Genomic DNA, 22,539 nt, shown 5'->3' on the forward strand with positions numbered 1-22,539 from the left:
CGTCATCCACTACCAATATCTGAGTCAGCAACAGCACCAGTATTAGAGCTCTATTCAGCAGCAGTATTATTAGAACCAGTTCAAATTCCTGCCAGTCCAATTCCTGCTCTGTATTCAGCAGTAGTATCATCTGCAGTATCATTATCAGTTCCGAGTTAGAAATGTGAAATTTTATAACAGTAATGGGTAAAATTGGTTCTGTTGTGAAAATTAATCAGATTCTAAATTTACTTGTATCAAAACTATTAATTTAAATATCGTAACAAAGTTTCTTCAAAATATTGGGCCTAATTGTGCCACCCATTAATGCGGTCATCTGTATCAACAGGTACAGATACACCAGTAGCGTTAGTAATTTGTTCAAAAGCAGAATTTCCACATAGGGGTAGATTTTCAGCAAGAACCTTTCTTTTTTTTCTCTTCTCCATTATTTTGTCATAAAATTCAGAGTTGGGGAGGGTGAAATAATTTACACCAATATCCGAGTCAGCAACAGCACCACCAATATCAGCATTCTTTTCAGCAGTTCCTAAGTCAGCAACGGCACCACCCTCAAAGCTCTGTTCAGCAGCAGCAACAGCACCACCAGTATCAGAGCTCTTATCACCAGTTCCTGAATCACCCTCAGAGCTCTGTTCAGCAGCAGCAGCAGCAGTAGCACCAGTGTCCGAGTACGTAACATCACCACCAGTGTCAGAGCTCTGTTCAACAGTAGTAACAGAGTCAGCTGCTATTTCTGTAGGGGACAGTTGAATGGCATCCTTTTCCTTTAATTGATTCTCCATGTTACCTGAAAAGTTATATTATACTGTAAACAAACTTTAATAATACATTTAAGCAAAATTTACAAATAAAACTTATATTATTATATACCTACAATATTACACCACACTACAACGGAGCAGGGCTTTTATGTGTAAAGTGGTGGTGGGATGGGACCATATTTATACTAAAGCCACTGTGTGACCTACACCGGAACTGGGTTGGTGGTTAGGTTTTATAATACTACGAAGGAGGGAGCAAACAATTATACATTACTTTTTAATTTATAAAAAAAATAAAAAAAATAAAAAAAATATATAAACTATATAATGGTTAAGAATACTACTCTCATAAGCACTAAAAATATCAATACTACTACTACCACAAATATGCTGAATAACACATTACCATTTTCCCTTCCAGAAATAAGTTTTGTTGCAAAAAAGGATTCCTCGGACTCTACTCTAATTCGTGAACGAATAAAAAAACAGAAAGGAAAAAAATGTTCTTTTTCCTTAGGAAATGAAATTAAACATTTAGGTTCCGGTTCCTATGGTAAAGTAAAGATTGTAGCAGTTCCTATGAAAGAAATTTTAGATCCGCATCTTCCAAGAAAATGGAAAAAATTCCGGCGTTATTATCCCTGGACAACTGAATTTTTAAAGAAAAACTCAGAACTAACTAAACAATTTCGGGGAACTCATTTAGTTGCAAGAAAATATTTCTACGATGAAAAAGATCAGTTACGTGAATTATATAATGTTAGTCGACTATCATCTACTTTATGTAAAGAAATATTCGTTCAACTGTATCGCGCAATTAAAAATCATAGCATATCCAAAGTATTACATAATCCCAGCGGTGAAATAATAAGCGAAAAAAGTTCGCCATATGTTCCTTTGAGTGTTAATGAAATAAAGTTTAAAACAAAATTCACTAATGACACACATTTAAGTTTTATAGATATGGAGTATTTACACCCTCCTGATTGGGTCATTTTAAAAAAGGCAGTGAAAACCTATTCTCTTATGTATAAACGTAAGCAGTTCTTAAATCAAGTTGCTAGAGAATTAATTCGTATTCAATTACAAATTGCTCGAGATTGTTTTGGTGGTACATATTACGATATACATCCGTATAATGTATTCATTAACTTATCTTCAACATTGAAGGTAAAGTTCATTGATTTTGGGGGATTATATATTCCTTCAGAAAAAGCATTTATTCTTCCTCCCCCAACTCCTTTAAGGAGACAAAAAAAACAAAAAAGAGACGACTTTTCGCAATTTCCACCAACATTAATTATACCTGATAAAATAATGAAAACAAGAAGCACTATACTACCACTACTACCACCACCACCACCATCATCACCGTTATCACAATCTCCATCTCTACCAAAAATTATTAATGTAATGCCGACTAGTTCTTATGTAGAGGATAATTTATCTGACCCATTTAACTATACCAAGGGGAGTGAGAAAATAAAGACTTATTACTCTAATAAATATTTCGTTATACCTTTTAATAGAAAAATAAAAAGACAACAAACTAATAAACGTAAAAGGCTGTCAAGAGAAAATATGCTTATTTATCCCGCATTTTATGGTATAGTAACAGTTATAAATATGTGTAGTAATTTACTACAAGTAAAAGATATTACTTCCAATAATACAAAAAATTATTCTGAAATTTATACAACTGTCACTGTCAATAATACACCAACCACCGATATACCCACAAGAAGAAAATGGTATAATATGTTACTGCAGATAATTAGAGCTTATAATAAAGAGAATATTGCCGATAATCAACAACGTTTATCTCTATCAATGCTATTTAAAGATCTCCAGAAACAAGAAAATATTATAGAATTCTTAAATAAGAACTCTGAAATTATAGATACTTTGAAACTCTAAGGTTTTACACATTTTATTTACAAAATATTTTTCTGGTATCAGCTAAAATATTATTTATGTTTGGATATTCTTGATGTTTTTTTAAAATATTAACCAATTTCATCCCCACAATATCTACATTATCATTATGATTTAGTATTTCAACTGTAGTAGAATTTGAAGATAACCAATTTTCATGACATTCGTGTAAATTATTTAAATATAATAATGATATATTTTGTTCGCCCTTTCTTTGTCTTTTTACTATTCGTTGAAAACAAATTTTGGGTTGACATTTCAAATAAATATTTAAGTTGGAATGGCAATATGGTTTTAGTTGTTCATAGGCACGTTCGTAAATTGTCTTTTCTGTATCAGATATTTTTTCTTCTCGATTTAATGAGTCGACAAAACACAATCCACTATGTACTGATCTTTCCATTATAATAATACGTTTGTTCTTGTTAATATTTTTCATATACATATTAAAATATGTTGGCATAAATGAAATTAAAATCATAAATTGAAAAATAGAAGCCCACTTTTTAGGATCTTCATACATTAAATTTAAAAGATTTCCCCAAACTCCAAGAGGTTCACAAACAAATTCAAAATATGTTGGAGAAAGTTTTTCCTTTAAATAGGAAATTAAAGTTGATTTTCCACTTCCAATGTTTCCTTCTATGTTGATTATAAACGGTTGGGACGAATCCATCTTTTTTAACAAACATGCCATGATCGAAAAATGTGTACAATGGGAAAAAAGAAACGCTGGTAGAACATTAAATTCTTTTATTTTTTTTTTTATATATATTATATAGTTTAGAAAAAAATTAAGCTATTTATATATCACCCTCCTAAATTTATAATGTCAGAAAGAGAAAATATTTTCAATTTTATCTTTAAAGAAACTAGATTGTTAAAACCCGCAGGGCATGATTATTTACATTTAAAACAAGTATTTGAGGATTGGATGAATCATGAGACTCAAATAATTTTTCAAAAATATGAAAAAAGAAATACATTAAAAAGGGTCAGGAACAGATTATTTCCTATAAATAATGAAAAGGTAAAAGATTACCTTTACTCCAATGGATTCGGGGTTGAATTTTTCTTTAAAGATATATTTAATATAGCATATTATAAACTCATTTTTCCGCCAAAATGGAGTGTCATTGAAAATTCTCTTAATTGTAGTAATTATATAATTTGTGATCCATTATATACACCTAAAATAAGTATTCATTTAGGGAGATTAGTATTTGATTATCATCCGTTCAGAGAAAATTGTCTTTATGGAAAATCATTTCTAATCTCTAGCCCTCTTGAATATTCTATAAATAAGGAAAAAGAAATTTATACAACGAGTTTATTACCTAGCTTAGAAACACTTTGTAAATCCGCAATTATCTCAAACAAAAACAGCACTTACAAAAATATTACCAGTTTACAAAATATACCACTAATTATTTACAAAGGAATAGTAGATGTTATGTTAGAAAGAGAACTTGAATTTTCTTCTATTGAATTTTCTTCTCTTTATTCAATACATCCTCATGAACTTTCATCATGGAAAGAATGTTCAATCTGTTTAGAAAATATAAGATCTTCCTCCGGTATCGAACGAGCTATAAGAGATATATTAAAAAGGCAAAGAAATAAGAAATATATTAATCTCTTAATAAAACATAAAACTTTTGTTATAGACAATATAAAAGTTTTTAAATTTCTCGAGGAGAATGGTTTTCGTATATATAAAAATGAGAGGGATTGGGGCATTAATGAAGAAGGAATTATATTTCAAACTGTAGTTTTCCCAATGGGCTGGATTTTTAGAAAAAATCCTTTAAAATATAATAGTTATATTATATATAACCCGCAAAAAGAGGCCACTGTTGAGGTTTTTTTTTAAATAAATAACTCTCTTAATATTTGTGGATATGGTTCTCGATTAATGACGCAATATGAAATAAAAAGGTTGATTAGTGCCCATTATTCTCCTGTAGTTTTGTATAATTCTGTTCATTTACAATATATATCCAATTTTATGAAAATTATTAATTTAAGAAATCATGCAGCATTATATTCTTTAAGTCAAATAAAACTTCCCAAAAAGAAATTTCTTATTTGAGGATAAGTATATATACCAATGTTTAATGGAGCTTTGTTCCACTAAGAAAATGCAAGAGGAAAGTCGTCGTCGTCGTCTCATTAAAAAGCAACATCTTCGTCGGAAAACTAGTACTAATTTTCCTTCTACACAAAATCTCCAGTCTTCCCTTCTGATAAACAAAGTGGAGGAGGAGGATAAAAGTGTAAAGGAGAAAATACAAATAAAGAATGAGGAGGAAGAGGAGGAGGAAGATGATGAGGAGGAATATGAGAAAAAAAGGAGGAGATAGAGAAGCTAAAACAGTAGTATATTATTATTAAAACAAAACTTTATATTGTACAAAATATTATTGTTAAAAAAAATAATAGTATTTGTATTTTTCGAGGATCTTATCCTCACCCATAATATCTAAAATAGCAAGTTAATTTTGTAACAACACATTTTTATGTACCTTTATCCTGTTTTATGTACTTTTTTATATTTTATGTACCAAGAGTACATAATAGCTGTGTCCTATTATTTACTGAGGTATATTCACATTTTTGGGTATAAAAATGAAAGATAAGATTTTGTTTTAATAATACTTGTACAACCGACCGAAGACTTAATACCCGGAGATAAATAAAAGAAGGAAGGATAGTTTTTTCTATCAGGTGGGAGGGCGGGCACGTTAAGACAGTGAGTGAGTGTAATTAATATATATATAACCGGATGGTCTATTTTTAAGAAAATGGCGGCTTTGATTGCTCACGAAACCAAATACAAACACGAAACTAAACGTAAATACAAACTCTGTATCATATGGGTTATCAAAAAAAAGTCTTCAAATACCATTTTAATATTTAAAATCTATAAAATATAATGCTTGCCGCATAGCTAAGGAGGAGGGAGGAGTTACCTGCTGCCTATATAAGTATTCTCTCTCCATTCAACAGCCAGTAATATTCTTGAGCTTTCATCGCCCGCTTATCCAACTAAGTGAGAAAAATTTAGGTCAAGAATTCTTCGTGAACATCAGTTGCGCCCGCCAATGAAAATTTAAAAATGTGAGTTTTGTAATAAGAAATATTATGGACGGACAGACCAAAAGCCCTGATAGGTTCAGGACAGCATTTTAAAGTGTAAGATTTGAATTAGTTTGTATGTATGTTCATCGTAGTGAGTGTTAACATGTATTAACCGGCTGGTGCATTTTTAAGAAAATGGCTTTGATTGCTGACGAAACCAAACGTAAATACAAACACAAAACTAAACGTAAATACAAAATATGTATCATATGTAATAAGGTTATCAGAAAAAAAATATTCAAATATCATTTTAATAATCACTTAAAATCCTATAAGTATAAAATATAATTCTTTCTACACAGTTAAGGAGGAGAGAGGAGTTACCTGTTGCCTATATAAGTGTTTTCTCTCCATTCAACAGCAAGTGACGACACAAGGGTTCACTAAGATTTGAATAACAGTTTTTTTAAGTATAGAAAAAATGTGGCGGCGGAAAAATTTTATCAAGCTCAAAGAAATCTTTAAAATGTTTACATGTGAGTCTTGTTACAAGAAATTTTATTTACCTAGTAGCCTGATTGAACACAGAATAACACACATCCCACTTCCACTACAAAACGAGGATTACAAGAAGAAGAATACCAACAAGGAGGAGGAGGAGGAGGAGGAGGAGGAGGAGGAGGTGACGAGGGAGCTACTTGATGATAGAGTAGAATTACCTGAGGATAAACCACAAACGAAGCCAACGAAGGAAGAGGAGGAGGAAGATGAAATTAAACTACAACCTATAGTACTCCCGTTCCAATTAAATAAATCCAAGGAGGAATAGGAAAAGACACCAATCCAGAATAAGTAAATATTATCTTCCGTAACACAAAATGTTTTAAAATTATAATTTTTAAAATTGAAGATAATGTATAATTTTAATTTTTTTTTATAGATGGCGGAGGAGGAGGAAATAAGACCAACACTTTGTATGCGTTATTCTTCTTGTGAGTACTGTGAACGAGTTTATTAACGAAGACAGTCTGCAGCTTTATATCATTAAAACGCATCACAAGCATCTCTGTAACGTGACCGACCTGAATTTTAGTAGTATACGCACCTAACACCATTACTACACATCCCCACAATCAAGCAGTAAGAAAACACCACACATTTCCACAACAAAGCAACGAGAACGAACACCTGTTATTTAATAGCGAGAAAACTTTTAAATGGAGTTTTTGAGAAGTTTTTCTGTAACGTATGCGGCAAGATTTGAAGTAGTATACACAACCTTCGTAACCACTAAAGAGAGAAAATTTTTAAATGTGAGTTCTGTATTTATTACAATGTTTAAACTATGTGTCAAAAACAAAAAAAAACAATAAAAAATGTACCCTATACCAACTTTTAATAACAAAAGATCCTTTATTTTTGGGGAAAGCCAAAAAAATAACAATTATATCTGTATAAGAGTATTATAATTAATATTATTTTTTTCCTTTTTTTAACAGATTGTGGGGGATGAAAGAAATAGACTAGCAGGCAAGAATTAGGTAGTTCATTCCTTCCTGGTATTCACCAGTAACTGCCACAACTAGGATTATATTATGACAGCCCTGAGAAAAACACATACACAAGAAGAAAAAATTCGCAGTAACGTATGTGACAAGATTTTAAGTAGTACACAGAGCCTTAGTGAACACCTGTTTATCCATAGAGAGAGAACTTTGAAATGTGAGTTTTGTGAGAAGAAATACTCCAGACCGACTGCCCTGAATAACCACAGAAAAATACACATACAAGAAGAAAAATTTCGCTGTAACGTATGTGACAAGATTTTTAGTAGTACACAATACCTTCGCAAACACCAGTTTAAACACCAAAAAAAACACACAGAAGGAAAATTTCGTTGTAACGTATGTGATAAAAATTTAAGTACTAAAACATATCTTCGTGAACATCTGTTGCTGCTCCATAGTGATGAGAAAAGAGAGAAAACTTTTAAATGTGAGTTTTGTAATAAGAAATATTATAGACAAACTCACCTGAATAGACACAGTCATAAACACAAGCAGATAACCCCAAACCTATTTTGTTGTAATATATGTGGAAAGAATTTAAGTTGTTCAAGATACCTTCGAAATCACCTGTTGAATCACAACCCAAAGAAAACTGTAGAATTTGAATTTTGTGACAAGAAATTTTCTAAAACATCTTCGTTAAAGAAAACTTTGGAATGTGAGTTTTGTAATAAAAGATTTTTTTGGCCGGGAAGCCTGGCTAGCCACAGAAAAACACATACATCCCCACCACCACCACCACCACCAGAGGACGAGGAAGACGACAATTGCAAGATGCCTGATGCTGGAGTTGATGTGGTAAAGGAGGAATGGGAGGATGTAGATTTTCCTTATGTAGTGGATGAAGGAACAGAAGGGGAATGTGAGAAGAGTTCCATTATGGATGAAGGAAGAGAAGGGGAATGGGAGAAGAGTTCTATGATCTACTCTGGAAGTAAATTACCTAGAGGGTATCCACCACCACCAGAGGACGAGGAGGATGACGACAATTGTAAGATTCCTGATGCTGAAGTTGATGTGGTAAAGGAGGAATGGGAGGATGTAGATTTTCCTGATGTAGTGGATGAAGGAAGAGAAGGGGATTGGAGTTCCATGATGTACTCTGGAAGTAAATCGCCTAGAGGGTATCAAGGGTTTTCTGATGTGAACGAGGAATGGAATCTATTATTATTATAAAAAGTACTGGTATCAGTTTAATGCACAATAAAAATGTATCCATATATTAACTTTTAATAACACCAGTTGAGTCATAGCTCAAAGAAATCGTTGTGAGTAAATTTGTTGGACGGACTAGTGGTCTGGTTTGCCAAAACAAAAATCAGATCCATAGCGATAAAAAAGAGAAAACTTTTAAATGTGAGTTTTGTAATAAAAAATATTTTTGGCCGGGAAACCTGGCTAGCCACAGACACATACATAACGATAAAAGAGGGATAAAAGAGAGAACTTTTAAATGTGAGTTTTGTAATAAACGCCACAGAAGAACACATATGCAAGAGAGAACTTTAAATGTGAGTTTTGTAATAAAAAATTTCCTTGGTCGGGAAGCCTGGTTAACCACAAAAAAACACATATACAGACAAAATCTCCCTGTAACATATGTAAGTCTTTAAGTAGTATAACGTGTCTTCGCGTCCACCACCAGTTGTGTCACAGAAGATCAAAGAATGTGATTTATTGGATGAAGGAACAGAATGTGAGAAGAGTTCCATTATGGATGAAGGAAGAGAAGGGGAATGGGAGAAGAGTTCTATCTGGAAGTAAATTACCTAGAGGGTATCCACCACCACCACCAGAGGACGAGGAGGATGACGACAATTGCAAGATGTCTGATGCTGGAGTTGATGTGGTAAAGGAGGAATGGGAGGATGTAAATCGCCTAGAGGGTATCAAGGGTTTTCTGATGTGAAGGAGGAATGGAATCTATTACTATTATAAAAAGTACTGGTATAAGTTTAAACTATGTACAATAAAAATGTACTCCATTTTAATAACACAGTTAATAATCTTTTTTTTTACAGATAGGACGAAAGAAATAGACTAGCAGGAAATAACCTTCTACCACCAATAACTGCAATTACGAGGATTATATATTATGATGACACACAACACACAAGAAGAAAAATGTCGCTGTAACGTATGTGACAAGATTTTCAGTAGTACAACATACCTTCGTCGCCAACACCTGTTGATCCATAGCAATGAAGGCGAAAAAACTTTTAAATGTGAATTTTGCGAGAAGAAATACTATGGACCGACTGCCCTGAATAAACACAGAAAAATACACACACAGGAGGAAAAGTTTCGCTGTAACGTATGTGACAAGATTTTCAGTAGTACAACATACCTTCGTCGCCAACACCTGTTGATCCATAGCAATGAAGGCGAGAAAACTTTTAAATGCGAGTTTTGCGAGAAGAAATACTATGGACTGATTGCCCTGAATAAACACAGAGAAATACACACCCAGGAAAAGGTAAAGTTTCCCTGTAACGTATGTGGAAAGATTTTAGGTAGTATAAAGAACCTTTGTCGCCATCAGTTATGTCATAGCAGATCTAAGAAAACTCTTGAATGTGAGTTTTGTAATAAAAAATATTCTTGGCTTTCCGGCCTGGTTCGACATAGAAAAACACACATATCCCCAGAGAACAAAGAGGATTACGAGTTATGTCGTCACAGAAGATTTAAGAAAACTTTTGAATGTGAGAAAACACACATATCCCCAGAGAACGAGGAGGATGACGACAATTGCAAAATACCTGATGTTGGAGTTGATGTAGTAAAGGAGGAATGGGAGGATGTAGATTTCCGCACCACAAGCATCTCTGTAACATGTGACCGACCGACCTGAATTTTAATAGTACATGCAGCCTTTGTGAATATCAGTTACAGCACAGAGGTAAAAATCAAACCTCAAAGAAAACTTCCTCCATGATCTAGTTGAATTTATTTATTATGAGGGTATATAAGTAGCCTGGGCCTGGCTTCTTTATACCTGGTTTAAAAACTACCTGCCTTCTTTTTCCACTGCTGCTGATTATGGACAAATTGACGAGATTGAGGGTATTACAGAAGATTTATCTCGATCTCGACAACGACCAAAAAAGCCAGTTTCAACATGGACATGGACTACAAACTCTGAAGAACAATCAAAGAAAAAAGGCAGAATTGCAAGACCTGAATCAAAGAAAAAAGGCAGAATTTCGTTGTAGTAAAAGATTTCGTTGTAGTAAAAGTAGCCTTAGCCATCACCAGTTGCGTCAAAGCTTAAAGAAAATAGAATGTAAGTTTTGTAACATAAATAAACACCATTACTACACATCCCCACAACCAAGCAGTAAGAAACAATACAACACATTTCCACAACCAAGTAACGAGAACGAACACCTGTTGTTTAATAGTGAGAACGAGAAAACTTTTAAATGTAAGTTTTGGGAGAAGTTTCTCTGTAACGTATGCGGCAAGATTTTAAGTAGTATACACAACCTTCGTAATCACCAGTTGATCCATAGTGATAAAAGTCTGGTTAAAAACAGAAAAAAACATACACAGGAAGCAAAGTTACACTGTAACTTATGTGGCAAGATTTTAAGTACACAACCTTCGTAATCACCAGTTGATCCATAGTGATAAAAGAGAAAATTTTTAAATGTGAGTTCTGTATTAAAAGTCTAGTTAAACACAGAAAAACACACATACAGGAAGAAAAGTTACGTTGTAACTTATGTTGTAAGATTTTAAGTAGACAAAGCTTTCTTAATTACCAGTTGATCCATAGCGATAAAAAAGAGAAATTGTTAATATGTGAGTTTTGTAGTAAAAAATATTATTGGCCGAGTAATAAACAACATATATAAATTGCTATACAATCTAATGAGGAATCTATACTGTTGAATTTTTTTATTATTACAATGTATCTTTTAAACTATGTACCAAAAACAAAAAACAATAAAAAATGTACCCTATACCAACTTTTAATAACAAATATCCTAGAGGGAGGAGGAGTTACCTGCTGCCTTCTGCCTATATAAGTGTTCTTTCTCTATTCAACAACCAGTAATAGTCTTGAGCTCTCATCTCCCGCCTATCCAACTAAGTGAGAAAAATTTAGTTCAAGAATCCTTCGTGAACATCAGTTGTGCCCGCCAATGGAAATTTAAAAATGGGAGTTTGTAATAAGAAATATTATGAACAACTACAACCTATAGTGCACCTGTTCCAATTAAATAAACCCAAGGAGGAATAGGAAGAGACACCAATCCAGAATAAGTAAATATTATCCCACACAAAATAATGTTTTAAAATTATAATTTTTAAAATTGATGATAATGTATAATTTTTATGTTTTTTTATAGATTGCGGAGAAGAAGGAAATAAGACCAACACTTTCCGCCTTAATGGATGAATTCTTATTTTTGGGGCAGTGTTTGGTAATACCTAAAATGCTTTTTTAAATGAATCGTAATTCTTATTACTTTGTTTATGTAAAAAAAAATTTTATATTTTTTTATTATTATAATAATACTATATAAGAGTATTAGACTAATAATAGCATTTTTTTATTTTTCTACAGATGCAAGAATTAGGTATTGCATGCCTTCCTGGTATTCACCAGTTACAGTACCTTCCTGGTATTCACCAGTTACTGCCACAACGAGGATTATATTATGACAGCCCTGAGAAAAACACACACACAGGAAGAAAAATTTCGTTGTAACGTATGTGATAAGATTTTAAGTAGTAGACAGAACTTTAGTGAACACCTGTTGCTACTCCATAGTGATGAAAACTTGAAAACCTTTAAATGTGAATTTTGTAATAAGAAATATTATAGGCAAATTGACCTGAATAGACACAGTTATAAACATCAGCATATTTGTAATATATGTGGAAAGAATTTAAGTAGTAAACAAAGCCTTCGCCATCACCAATTTAGCCATGGCGATAAAAGAGAGAAAACTTTTGAATGTGAGTTTTGTAATAAAAAATATTTTTGGCCGGGAAGCCTGACTAGCCATAGATACACGCATAGTGATGTTAAATACAAATCAAAGGAAACTTTTGAATGTGAGTTTTGTAATAAGAAATATTATAGGCAAACTAACCTGAATAGACACAGTTATAAACATCAGCAGATATCCTCATTTCACTGTAATATATGTGGAAAGAATTTAAGTAGTAAACGAAGCCTTCGCCATCACCAGTTGATCCATAGCGATAAAAGAGAGAAAACTTTTGAATGTGAGTTTTGTAATAAAAAGTATTTTTGGCCGGGAAGCCTGACTAGCCATAAATACACGCATAGTAATGATGAGAAAAGAGAGAAGGCTAGATACACGCATAGTGATGATGAGAAAAGAGAGAAAACTTTTAAATGTGAGTTTTGTAATAAGAAATATTATTGGCAATCTAACCTGAATGAACACAGAAAAACACACATACAGGAGACAAAATATCGCTGTAATATATGTGAAAAGAATTTAAGTAATATAAGTAACCTTCGCCGCCATCACCTGTTCTGTCATAGCAAATCAAAGAAAACTTTTGAATGTGAGTTTTGTAATAAAAAATATTCGTGGTCGCAAGACCTGGCTAAACATAGAAAAACACATATATCCCCACCATCACCACCATCACTACCAGAGGACGAGGAGGATAACGACAAGTGCAAAATACCTGATGATGGAGTTGTAGTAAAGGAGGAATGGGAGGTAGATTTTCCTGCTGTAGTGAAGGAAGAAGAGGAAGAATTTGAGGATGTAGATTTTCCTGGTATAGTGAAGGAAGAAGAGGAATGTAATCTATACTTGTATGTATAAAAGTACTGTGTAACAGTATCAACTCATGTACAACCAACAACAATAAAAATGTTACCATACTATACAAAACAAAATACACTATTTTAGATTTCCTACCATAGTGATGGCGAAAAGTAGTTAAATAGTTATAAGTAACAGCAACCTTCCCCACCTCCAGTTGCGTCATAGCTCGAAATCTGTTTATATATAGAGAGGAGCAAATTGTTTGTTGACTAGTAGACTGGCTACAGACGAATTGTAAAGTTATATGACAAGTGTGTGGCAAAGTAGAACTTAATGGAGAAACTGGCCTGAATATACACCTGTCCTGAATATACACACACAGAAGGAGAAAGAATTTAAGTAGACACCTGTTGTTACTGCTTCATAATTATGGATGAACACAAAAAAAACACACAAGAAGGAAAATTTCGCTGTAACGTATGTGACAAGAATTTAAGTAGTAAAGGATATCTTCGTAAACACCTGTTACTGCTCCATAGTGATTATGATAATGAGAAAAGAGAGAAAACTTTTAAATGTGAGTTTTGTAATAAGAAATATTATTGGCAATCTAACCTGAATGAACACAGACAAACACACATACAGGAACAGAAGACAAAATGTCGCTGTAATATATGTGGCAAGATTTTAGGTAGTAGGAGCCTTTGCCGCCATCAGTTGTGTCACAGCAGATCTAAGAAAACTTTGGAATGTGAGTATTGTAATAAAAAATATTCTCGGCCGGACCACCTGGTTGAACATAGAAAAATACACACACAAGAGGAAAAGTTTCGCTGTAGTGTATGTGGCAAGATTTTAGGTAGTACAAGGAGCCTTCACGAACACCTATTGATCCACGGCGAGAAAAGAGAGAAAACTTTTAAATGTGAGTTTTGTAATAAGAAATATTATCGGCAATCTAACCTGAATGAACACAGAAAAACACACTTGGAGCAAAAATGTCGCTGTAATATATGTGGAAAGAATTTAAGTAATACAAGGAACCTTAGTCGCCATCATCAGTTGCATCTTAGATCAAAGAAAACTTTTGAATGTGAGTTGTGTAATAAAAAATATTCTCGGCCGGATAACCTGGTTGAACATAGAAAAATACACACACAAGAGGAAAAGTTTCGCTGTAGTGTATGTGGCAAGATTTTAGGTAGCACAAGGAGCCTTAACGAACACCTGTTGATCCACGGCGGCAGATCTAAGAAAACTTTGGAATGTGAGTTTTGTAATAAAAAATATTCTTGGTCGCAAACCCTGGTTAAACATAGAAAAACACATATATCCCCACCATCACTACCAGATGACGAGGAGGATAACGACAATTGCAAATTACCTGATGATGGAATTGATGTAGTAAAGGAGAAATGGGAGGATGTAGATTTTCCTGATATAGTGAAGGAAGAAGAGAAGGAATTTACACCACCACCACCACCACCACATTGCAAAATACTTGATTATGAAGTTAAAGTAAAGGAGGAGGAATATGAGAATGTAGATTTTCATGCTGTAGTGAAGGAAGAAGAGGAAGAATTTGAGGATGTAGATTTTCTTGATGTAGTGAAGGAAGAAGAGGGGGAATAGGAGAAGAGGTGAAGGATATTTGTATTTTTTATTTATTTCATTTTCATAACAGAAATGTATAAAAGTATGGGAAAATAAAGTTTTCATGTGGCGGGTGGGCGAAAAGTAGTTAAATAGTTATAAGTAACAGCAACCTTCCCCACCTCCAGTTGCGTCATAGCTCGAAATCTGTTTATATATAGAGAGGAGCAAATTGTTTGTTGACTAGTAGACTGGCTACAGACGAATTGTAAAGTTAGACAAGTGTGGTAAAAGTAGAACTTAATGGAGAAACTTGCCTTAATATACACCTGTCCTGAATATACACACACAGAAGGAGAAAGAATTTAAGTAGACACCTGTTGTTACTGCTTCATAATTATGGATGAACACAAAAAAAACACACAAGAAGGAAAATTTCGCTGTAACGTATGTGACAAGAATTTAAGTAGTAAAGGATATCTTCGTAAACACCTGTTACTGCTCCATAGTGATTATGATAATGAGAAAAGAGAGAAAACTTTTAAATGTGAGTTTTGTAATAAGAAATATTATTGGCAATCTAACCTGAATGAACACAGACAAACACACATACAGGAACAGAAGACAAAATGTCGCTGTAATATATGTGGCAAGATTTTAGGTAGTAGGAGCCTTTGCCGCCATCAGTTGTGTCACAGCAGATCTAAGAAAACTTTGGAATGTGAGTTTTGTAATAAAAAATATTCTCGGCCGGACCACCTGGTTGAACATAGAAAAATACACACACAAGAGGAAAAGTTTCGCTGTAGTGTATGTGGCAAGATTTTAGGTAGTACAAGGAGCCTTCACGAACACCTATTGATCCACGGCGAGAAAAGAGAGAAAGCTTTTAAATGTGAGTTTTGTAATAAGAAATATTATTGGCAATCTAACCTGAATGAACACAGAAAAACACATATACAGGAGACACATCTTAGATCAAAGAAAACTTTTGAATGTGAGTTGTGTAATAAAAAATATTCTCGGCCGGATAACCTGGTTGAACATAGAAAAATACACACACAAGAGGAAAAGTTTCGCTGTAGTGTATGTGGCAAGATTTTAGGTAGCACAAGGAGCCTTAACGAACACCTGTTGATCCACGGCGGCAGATCTAAGAAAACTTTGGAATGTGAGTTTTGTAATAAAAAATATTCTCGGCCGGACCACTTGGTTGAACATAGAAAAATACACACACAAGAGGAAAAGTTTCGCTGTAGTGTATGTGGCAAGATTTTAGGTAGTACAAGGAGCCTTCACGAACACCTATTGATCCACGGCGAGAAAAGAGAGAAAGCTTTTAAATGTGAGTTTTGTAATAAGAAATATTATTGGCAATCTAACCTGAATGAACACAGAAAAACACATATACAGGAGACACATCTTAGATCAAAGAAAACTTTTGAATGTGAGTTGTGTAATAAAAAATATTCTCGGCCGGACAACCTGGTTGAACATAGAAAAATACACACACAAGAGAAAAAGTTTCGCTGTAGTGTATGTGGCAAGATTTTAGGTAGTACAAGGAGCCTTAATGAACACCTGTTGATCCACGGCGGCAGATCTAAGAAAACTTTTGAATGTGAGTTTTGTAATAAAAAATATTCTTGGTCGCAAACCCTGGTTAAACATAGAAAAACACATATATCCCCACCATCACTACCAGAGGACGAGGAGGATAACGACAATTGCAAATTACCTGATGATGGAGTTGATGTAGTAAAGGAGAAATGGGAGGATGTAGATTTTCCTGATATAGTGAAGGAAGAAGAGAAGGAATTTACACCACCACCACCACCACCACCACCACCACCACATTGCAAAATACTTGATTATGGAGTTAATGTAGTAAAGGAGGAGGAATATGAGGATGTAGATTTTCCTACTGTAAAGGAAGAAGAGGAAGAATTTGAAGAAGAGAAGGAATTTGAGAATGTAGATTTTCATGATGTAGTGAAGGAAGAAGAGGAGGAATTTGAGGATGTAGATTTTCCTACAGTGATGGATGAGAGTCACAGCTCTTTGGAATGTAAGTTTTATAATAAAAAATATTCTTGGCCGGGAAACCTGGTTCATAGAAAAATACACATATCCCCAACATCACCACCACCACCACCACCACCACCACCACCACCACCATTGCAAAATACTTGATTATGGAGTTAATGTAGTAAAGGAGGAGGAATATGAGGATGTAGATTTTCATGCTGTAGTGAAGGAAGAAGAGGAAGAATTTGAGGATGTAGATTTTCTTGATGTAGTGAAGGAAGAAGAGGGGGAATGGGCGAAGAGGTGAAGGATATTTGTATTTTTTATTTATTTCATTTTCATAACAGAAATGTATAAAAGTATTGGTAATAACAACAATAAAAATGTACATATACTTAGTTATACAATCTAATGAGGAATGTATACTGTTGAATTTTTTTATTATTACAATGTATCTTTTAAACTATGTACCAAAAGCAAAAAATAATAAAAAATGTACCCTATACCAACTTTTAATAACAAATATCCTTTATTTTTTGGGCAGTGTTTGGTAATACCTAAAATGCTTTTTTAAATAAATTGTAATTCTTATTACTTTGTATTATGTAAAAAAAGATTTTATATTTTTATATTATTATAATAATACTATATAAGAGTATTAGACTAATAATAGTATTTTTTTATTTTTCTACAGATTGCATGCAAGAATTAGGTATTTGCATTCCTTCCTGGTATTCACCAGTTACTGCTACGACGAGGATTATATTATGACCGCCCTGAGAAAAACACACACACAGGAAGAAAAATTTCGTTGTAACGTATGTGACAAGATTTTAAGTAGTACACGGAACTTTAGTCAACACCTGTTGCTACTCCATAGTGATGAAAACTTGAAAACCTTTAAATGTGAGTTTTGTAATAAGAAATATTATAGGCAAACTGACCTGAATAGACACAGTTATAAACATCAGCAGATATCCCCATTTTGCTGTAATATATGTGGAAAGAATTTAAGTAGTAAACAAAGTCTTCGCCATCACCAGTTTAGCCATAGCGATAAAAGAGAGAAAACTTTTGAATGTGAGTTTTGTAATAAAAAATATTTTTGGCCGGGAAGCCTGACGACCCATAGATACACGCATAGTGATGATGAGAAAAGAGAGAAAACTTATAAATGCAAATCAAAGGAAACTTTTGAATGTGAGTTTTGTAATAAGAAATATTATAGGCAAACTGACCTGAATAGACACAGTTATAAACATCAGCAGATATCCTCATTTTGCTGTAATATATGTGGAAAGAATTTAAATAGTAAACAAAGCCTTCGCCATCACCAGTTTAGCCATAGTGATAAAAGAGAGAAAACTTTTGAATGTGAGTTTTGTAATAAAAAGTATTTTTGGCCAGGAAGCCTGACTAGTCATAGATACACGCATAGTGATGATGAGAAAAGAGAGAAAACTTTTAAATGTGAGTTTTGTAGTAAGAAATATTATTGGCAATCTAACCTGAATGAACACAGAAAAACACACATACAGGAGACAACACATATATCCCCACCATCACCACCATCACTACCAGAGGACGAGGAGTATAACGACAAGTGCAAAATACCTGATGATGGAGTTGATGTAGTAAAGGAGGAATGGGAGGATTTAGATTTTTTAAAATCACATATATCCCCACCATCACTACCAGAGGACGATGAGGATAACGACAATTGCAAATTACCTGATGATGGAGTTGATGTAGTAAAGGAGAAATGGGAGGATGTAGATTTTCCTGATATAGTGAAGGAGGAAGAAGAGAAGGAATTTGAGAATGTAGATTTTCATGATGTAGTGAAGGAAGAAGAGGAGGAATTTGAGGATGTAGATTTCCCTGCAGTGATGGATGAGAGTCACAGCTCTTTGGAATGTAAGTTTTATAATAAAAAATGTTCTTGGCTGGGAAATCTGGTTCATATGATGGATGAGAGTCACAGCTCTTTGGAATGTAAGTTTTATAATAAAAAATATTCTTGTCCGGGAAACTTGGTTCATAGAAAAATACACATATCCCCAACACCACCACCACCACCACCACCACCACCACCACCACATTGCAAAATACTTGATTATGGAGTTAATGTAGTAAAGGAGGAGGAATATGAGGATGTAGATTTTCCTGCTATAGTGAAGGAAGAAGAGGAAGAATTTGAGGATGTAGATTTTCTTGATGTAGTGAAGGAAGAAGAGGGGGAATGGGAGAAGAGGTGAAGGATATTTGTATTTTTTATTTATTTCATTTTCATAACAGAAATGTATAAAAGTATTGGTAATAACAACAATAAAAATGTACTCATATACTAACTTTTAATAATAAAACAAAAATACCACCCACACGCACTAGTAAAGAAAAACTTGAAACCCCCGTAGGTAAAGTTTTCATGTGGCGGGCGGGCGAAAAGTAGTTAAATAGTTATAAGTAACAGCAACCTTCCCCACCTCCAGTTGCGTCATAGCTCGAAATCTGTTTATGTAGATTTTCCTGCTGTAGTGAAGGAAGAAGAGGAAGGATTTGCGGATGTAGATTTTCCTGGTATAGTGAAGGAAGAAGAGGGAGAATGAGAGAAGAGATGAAGGAGGAATGTAATCTATACTTGTATGTATAAAAGTACTGTGTAACAGTATCAACTCATGTACAACCAACAACAATAAAAATGTTACCATACTATACAAAACAAAATACACTATTTTAGATTTCCTACCATAGTGATGGCGAAAAGTAGTTAAATAGTTATAAGTAACAGCAACCTTCCCCACCTCCAGTTGCGTCATAGCTCGAAATCTGTTTATATATAGAGAGGAGTAAATTGTTTGTTGACTAGTAGACTGGCTACAGACGAATTGTAAAGTTATATGACAAGTGTGTGGCAAAGTAGAACTTAATGGAGAAACTGGCCTGAATATACACCTGTCCTGAATATACACACACAGAAGGAGAAAGAATTTAAGTAGACACCTGTTGTTGCTGCTTCATAATTATGGATGAACACAAAAAAAACACACAAGAAGGAAAATTTCGCTGTAACGTATGTGACAAGAATTTAAGTAGTAAAGGATATCTTCGTAAACACCTGTTACTGCTCCATAGTGATTATGATAATGAGAAAAGAGAGAAAACTTTTAAATGTGAGTTTTGTAATAAGAAATATGTTTGGCCGGGAAACCTGGTTGTACATAGAAAAATACACACACAAGAGGAAAAGTTTCGCTGTAGTGTATGTGGCAAGATTTTAGGTAGTACAAGGAGCCTTCACGAACACCTGTTGATCCACGGCGAGAAAAGAGAGAAAACTTTTAAATGTGAGTTTTGTAATAAGAAATATTATTGGCAAACTAACCTGAATGAACACAGAAAAACACACATACAGGAGACAAAACGCTGTAATATATGTGGAAAGAATTTAAGTAATATAAGGAACCTTAGTCGCCATCATCAGTTGCATCTTAGATCAAAGAAAACTTTGGAATGTGAGTTTTGTAATAAAAAATATTCTCGGCCGGACAACCTGGTTGAACATAGAAAAATACACACACAAGAGGAAAAGTTTCGCTGTAGTGTATGTGGCAAGATTTTAGGTAGTACAAGGAGCCTTCACAAACACCTGTTGATCCACGGCGGCAGATCTAAGAAAACTTTTGAATGTGAGTTTTGGTTTTGTAATAAAAAATATTCTTGGTCGCAAGCCCTGGTTAAACATAGAAAAACACATATATCCCCACCATCACTACCAGAGGACGAGGAGGATAACGACAATTGCAAAATACCTGATGATGGAGTTGATGTAGTAAAGGAGGAATGGGAGGATGTAGATTTTCCTTATATAAAAGAGGAGGAATTTGAGAATGTAGATTTTCATGATGTAGTGAAGGAAGAAGAGGAGGAATTTGAGGATGTAGATTTTCCTACAGTGATGGATGAGAGTCACAGCTCTTTGGAATGTAAGTTTTATAATAAAAAATATTCTTGGCCGGGAAACCTGGTTCATAGAAAAATACACATATCCCCAACATCACCACCACCACCACCACCACCACCACCACCACCACTACATTGCAAAATACTTGATTATGGAGTTAATGTAGTAAAGGAGGAGGAATATGAGGATGTAGATTTTCATGCTGTAGTGAAGGAAGAAGAGGAAGAATTTGAGGATGTAGATTTTCTTGATGTAGTGAAGGAAGAAGAGGGGGAATGGGCGAAGAGGTGAAGGATATTTGTATTTTTTATTTATTTCATTTTCATAACAGAAATGTATAAAAGTATTGGTAATAACAACAATAAAAATGTACATATACTTAGTTATACAATCTAATGAGGAATGTATACTGTTGAATTTTTTTATTATTACAATGTATCTTTTAAACTATGTACCAAAAGCAAAAAATAATAAAAAATGTACCCTATACCAACTTTTAATAACAAATATCCTTTATTTTTTGGGCAGTGTTTGGCAATACCTAAAATGCTTTTTTAAATAAATTGTAATTCTTATTACTTTGTATTATGTAAAAAAAGATTTTATATTTTTATATTATTATAATAATACTATATAAGAGTATTAGACTAATAATAGTATTTTTTTATTTTTCTACAAATTGCATGCAAGAATTAGGTATTTGCATGCCTTCCTGGTATTCACCAGTTACTGCCACGACGAGGATTATATTATGACCGCCCTAGGAGAGGACGACGGCACATATAAATGTCTACCATTTTTATGGCAATATTACTATGACAAATTGGTCTTGCATCGTTATTACAATACTTTGCTTTGGAAGAAGGAGTGTTTATCCAAAGGAGTAACCCTGATATGTCATAAAAAAATGCTTTATGAGAAATGTACTTAATAAAAATATACATATATTTAATCTTCCTCCTTATTTCTTTGTTTGATTCCCATATTTATTGGAGGAGTATTATCAGATTTTAGACATAATGTCCCAATAGAAGCTTTTGTTTCAGTTTCATTCATTTGATAAATGGAATAACAAAACTTATTATTTTTATTTATTGAGGGTTTATAAAAGATCATGTGTAGAAATGAATTCATACTTTTATGTTACAAATCCCATCCCACATCAGAAATAATGCCTATATTAGAGAATTTAGATGTACAGATATTTTACGACGAAAATATTTTCCAAAAAATGGTACCCCCCGTACCTCTCTCTGCTCAAGTTTTTCATTTTAAAAAACAATAGGAGAACAAACAATAAATCCGATAAATTTAGAAGATTTTTATACTTACCACCACCGCATTCATTCTCAAACCTTAAGGCTAGCTATATGATTATTTATTTTCTTCATACACTCACTGAAATGTTTGTAGCTGTGGTGTGGATATTTATTTTCTTCTTTGTACTATAATTGGAGACTTTGCACATTAAATCTCGGCGGCGTTGGCAGTTTTTCCATAAAAAAAAATACATTATAAAAATGGATCAAATTTTTCATTTTCAAAAAATATGAGAGGAACAAACAATAAATCCGATAAATTTAGAATATTTTTATACTAACTACCACCGTATTCATTCTCAAACCTTAAGGCTAGCTGTGTGATTATTTATTTTCTTTTAACAGAAAATTATCATTTTATATCTCATCCATCAAAGGTGGTCGCACTATTATACAATTGTGCAAACTAACGTTAAAAAGCATTAATAAAATATGGATACTTATGTTAAATTATATACATCATTGCTATTTAGTCTTAAATGGCAATGGGGCTGCCGACTAAGACTTAGTGGGTTGTTTTCA

At 33.5% G+C, this 22,539-nt stretch overlaps 1 protein-coding gene across 1 annotated transcript; it reads right to left on the bottom strand.

Moving 5' to 3' along the window:
* Positions 1 to 7: 7 nt before the first annotated feature.
* LOC121864386 lies at positions 8 to 22,520 on the bottom strand. Its single transcript, XM_042363410.1, has 2 exons — positions 22,098 to 22,520; positions 8 to 790 (listed from the first exon to the last, which is right to left on the bottom strand). The coding sequence occupies exon 2, from the start codon at positions 783 to 785 to the stop codon at positions 288 to 290; it is 498 nt and encodes a 165-aa protein (XP_042219344.1). The 5' UTR covers positions 786 to 790; positions 22,098 to 22,520; the 3' UTR covers positions 8 to 287.
* Between the last annotated feature and the right edge of the window lie 19 nt (positions 22,521 to 22,539).

The sequence above is a fragment of the Homarus americanus genome, unplaced genomic scaffold (assembly GCF_018991925.1).
Source record: "Homarus americanus isolate GMGI-L3 unplaced genomic scaffold, GMGI_Hamer_2.0 scaffold42069, whole genome shotgun sequence".
NCBI lineage: Eukaryota > Metazoa > Arthropoda > Malacostraca > Decapoda > Nephropidae > Homarus > Homarus americanus.

Coding starts and splice junctions, on each gene's coding strand:
- LOC121864386 (XM_042363410.1), bottom strand. CDS start 785: ATGGAGAATCAATTAAAGGAAAAGGATGCCATTCAACTGTCCCCTACA.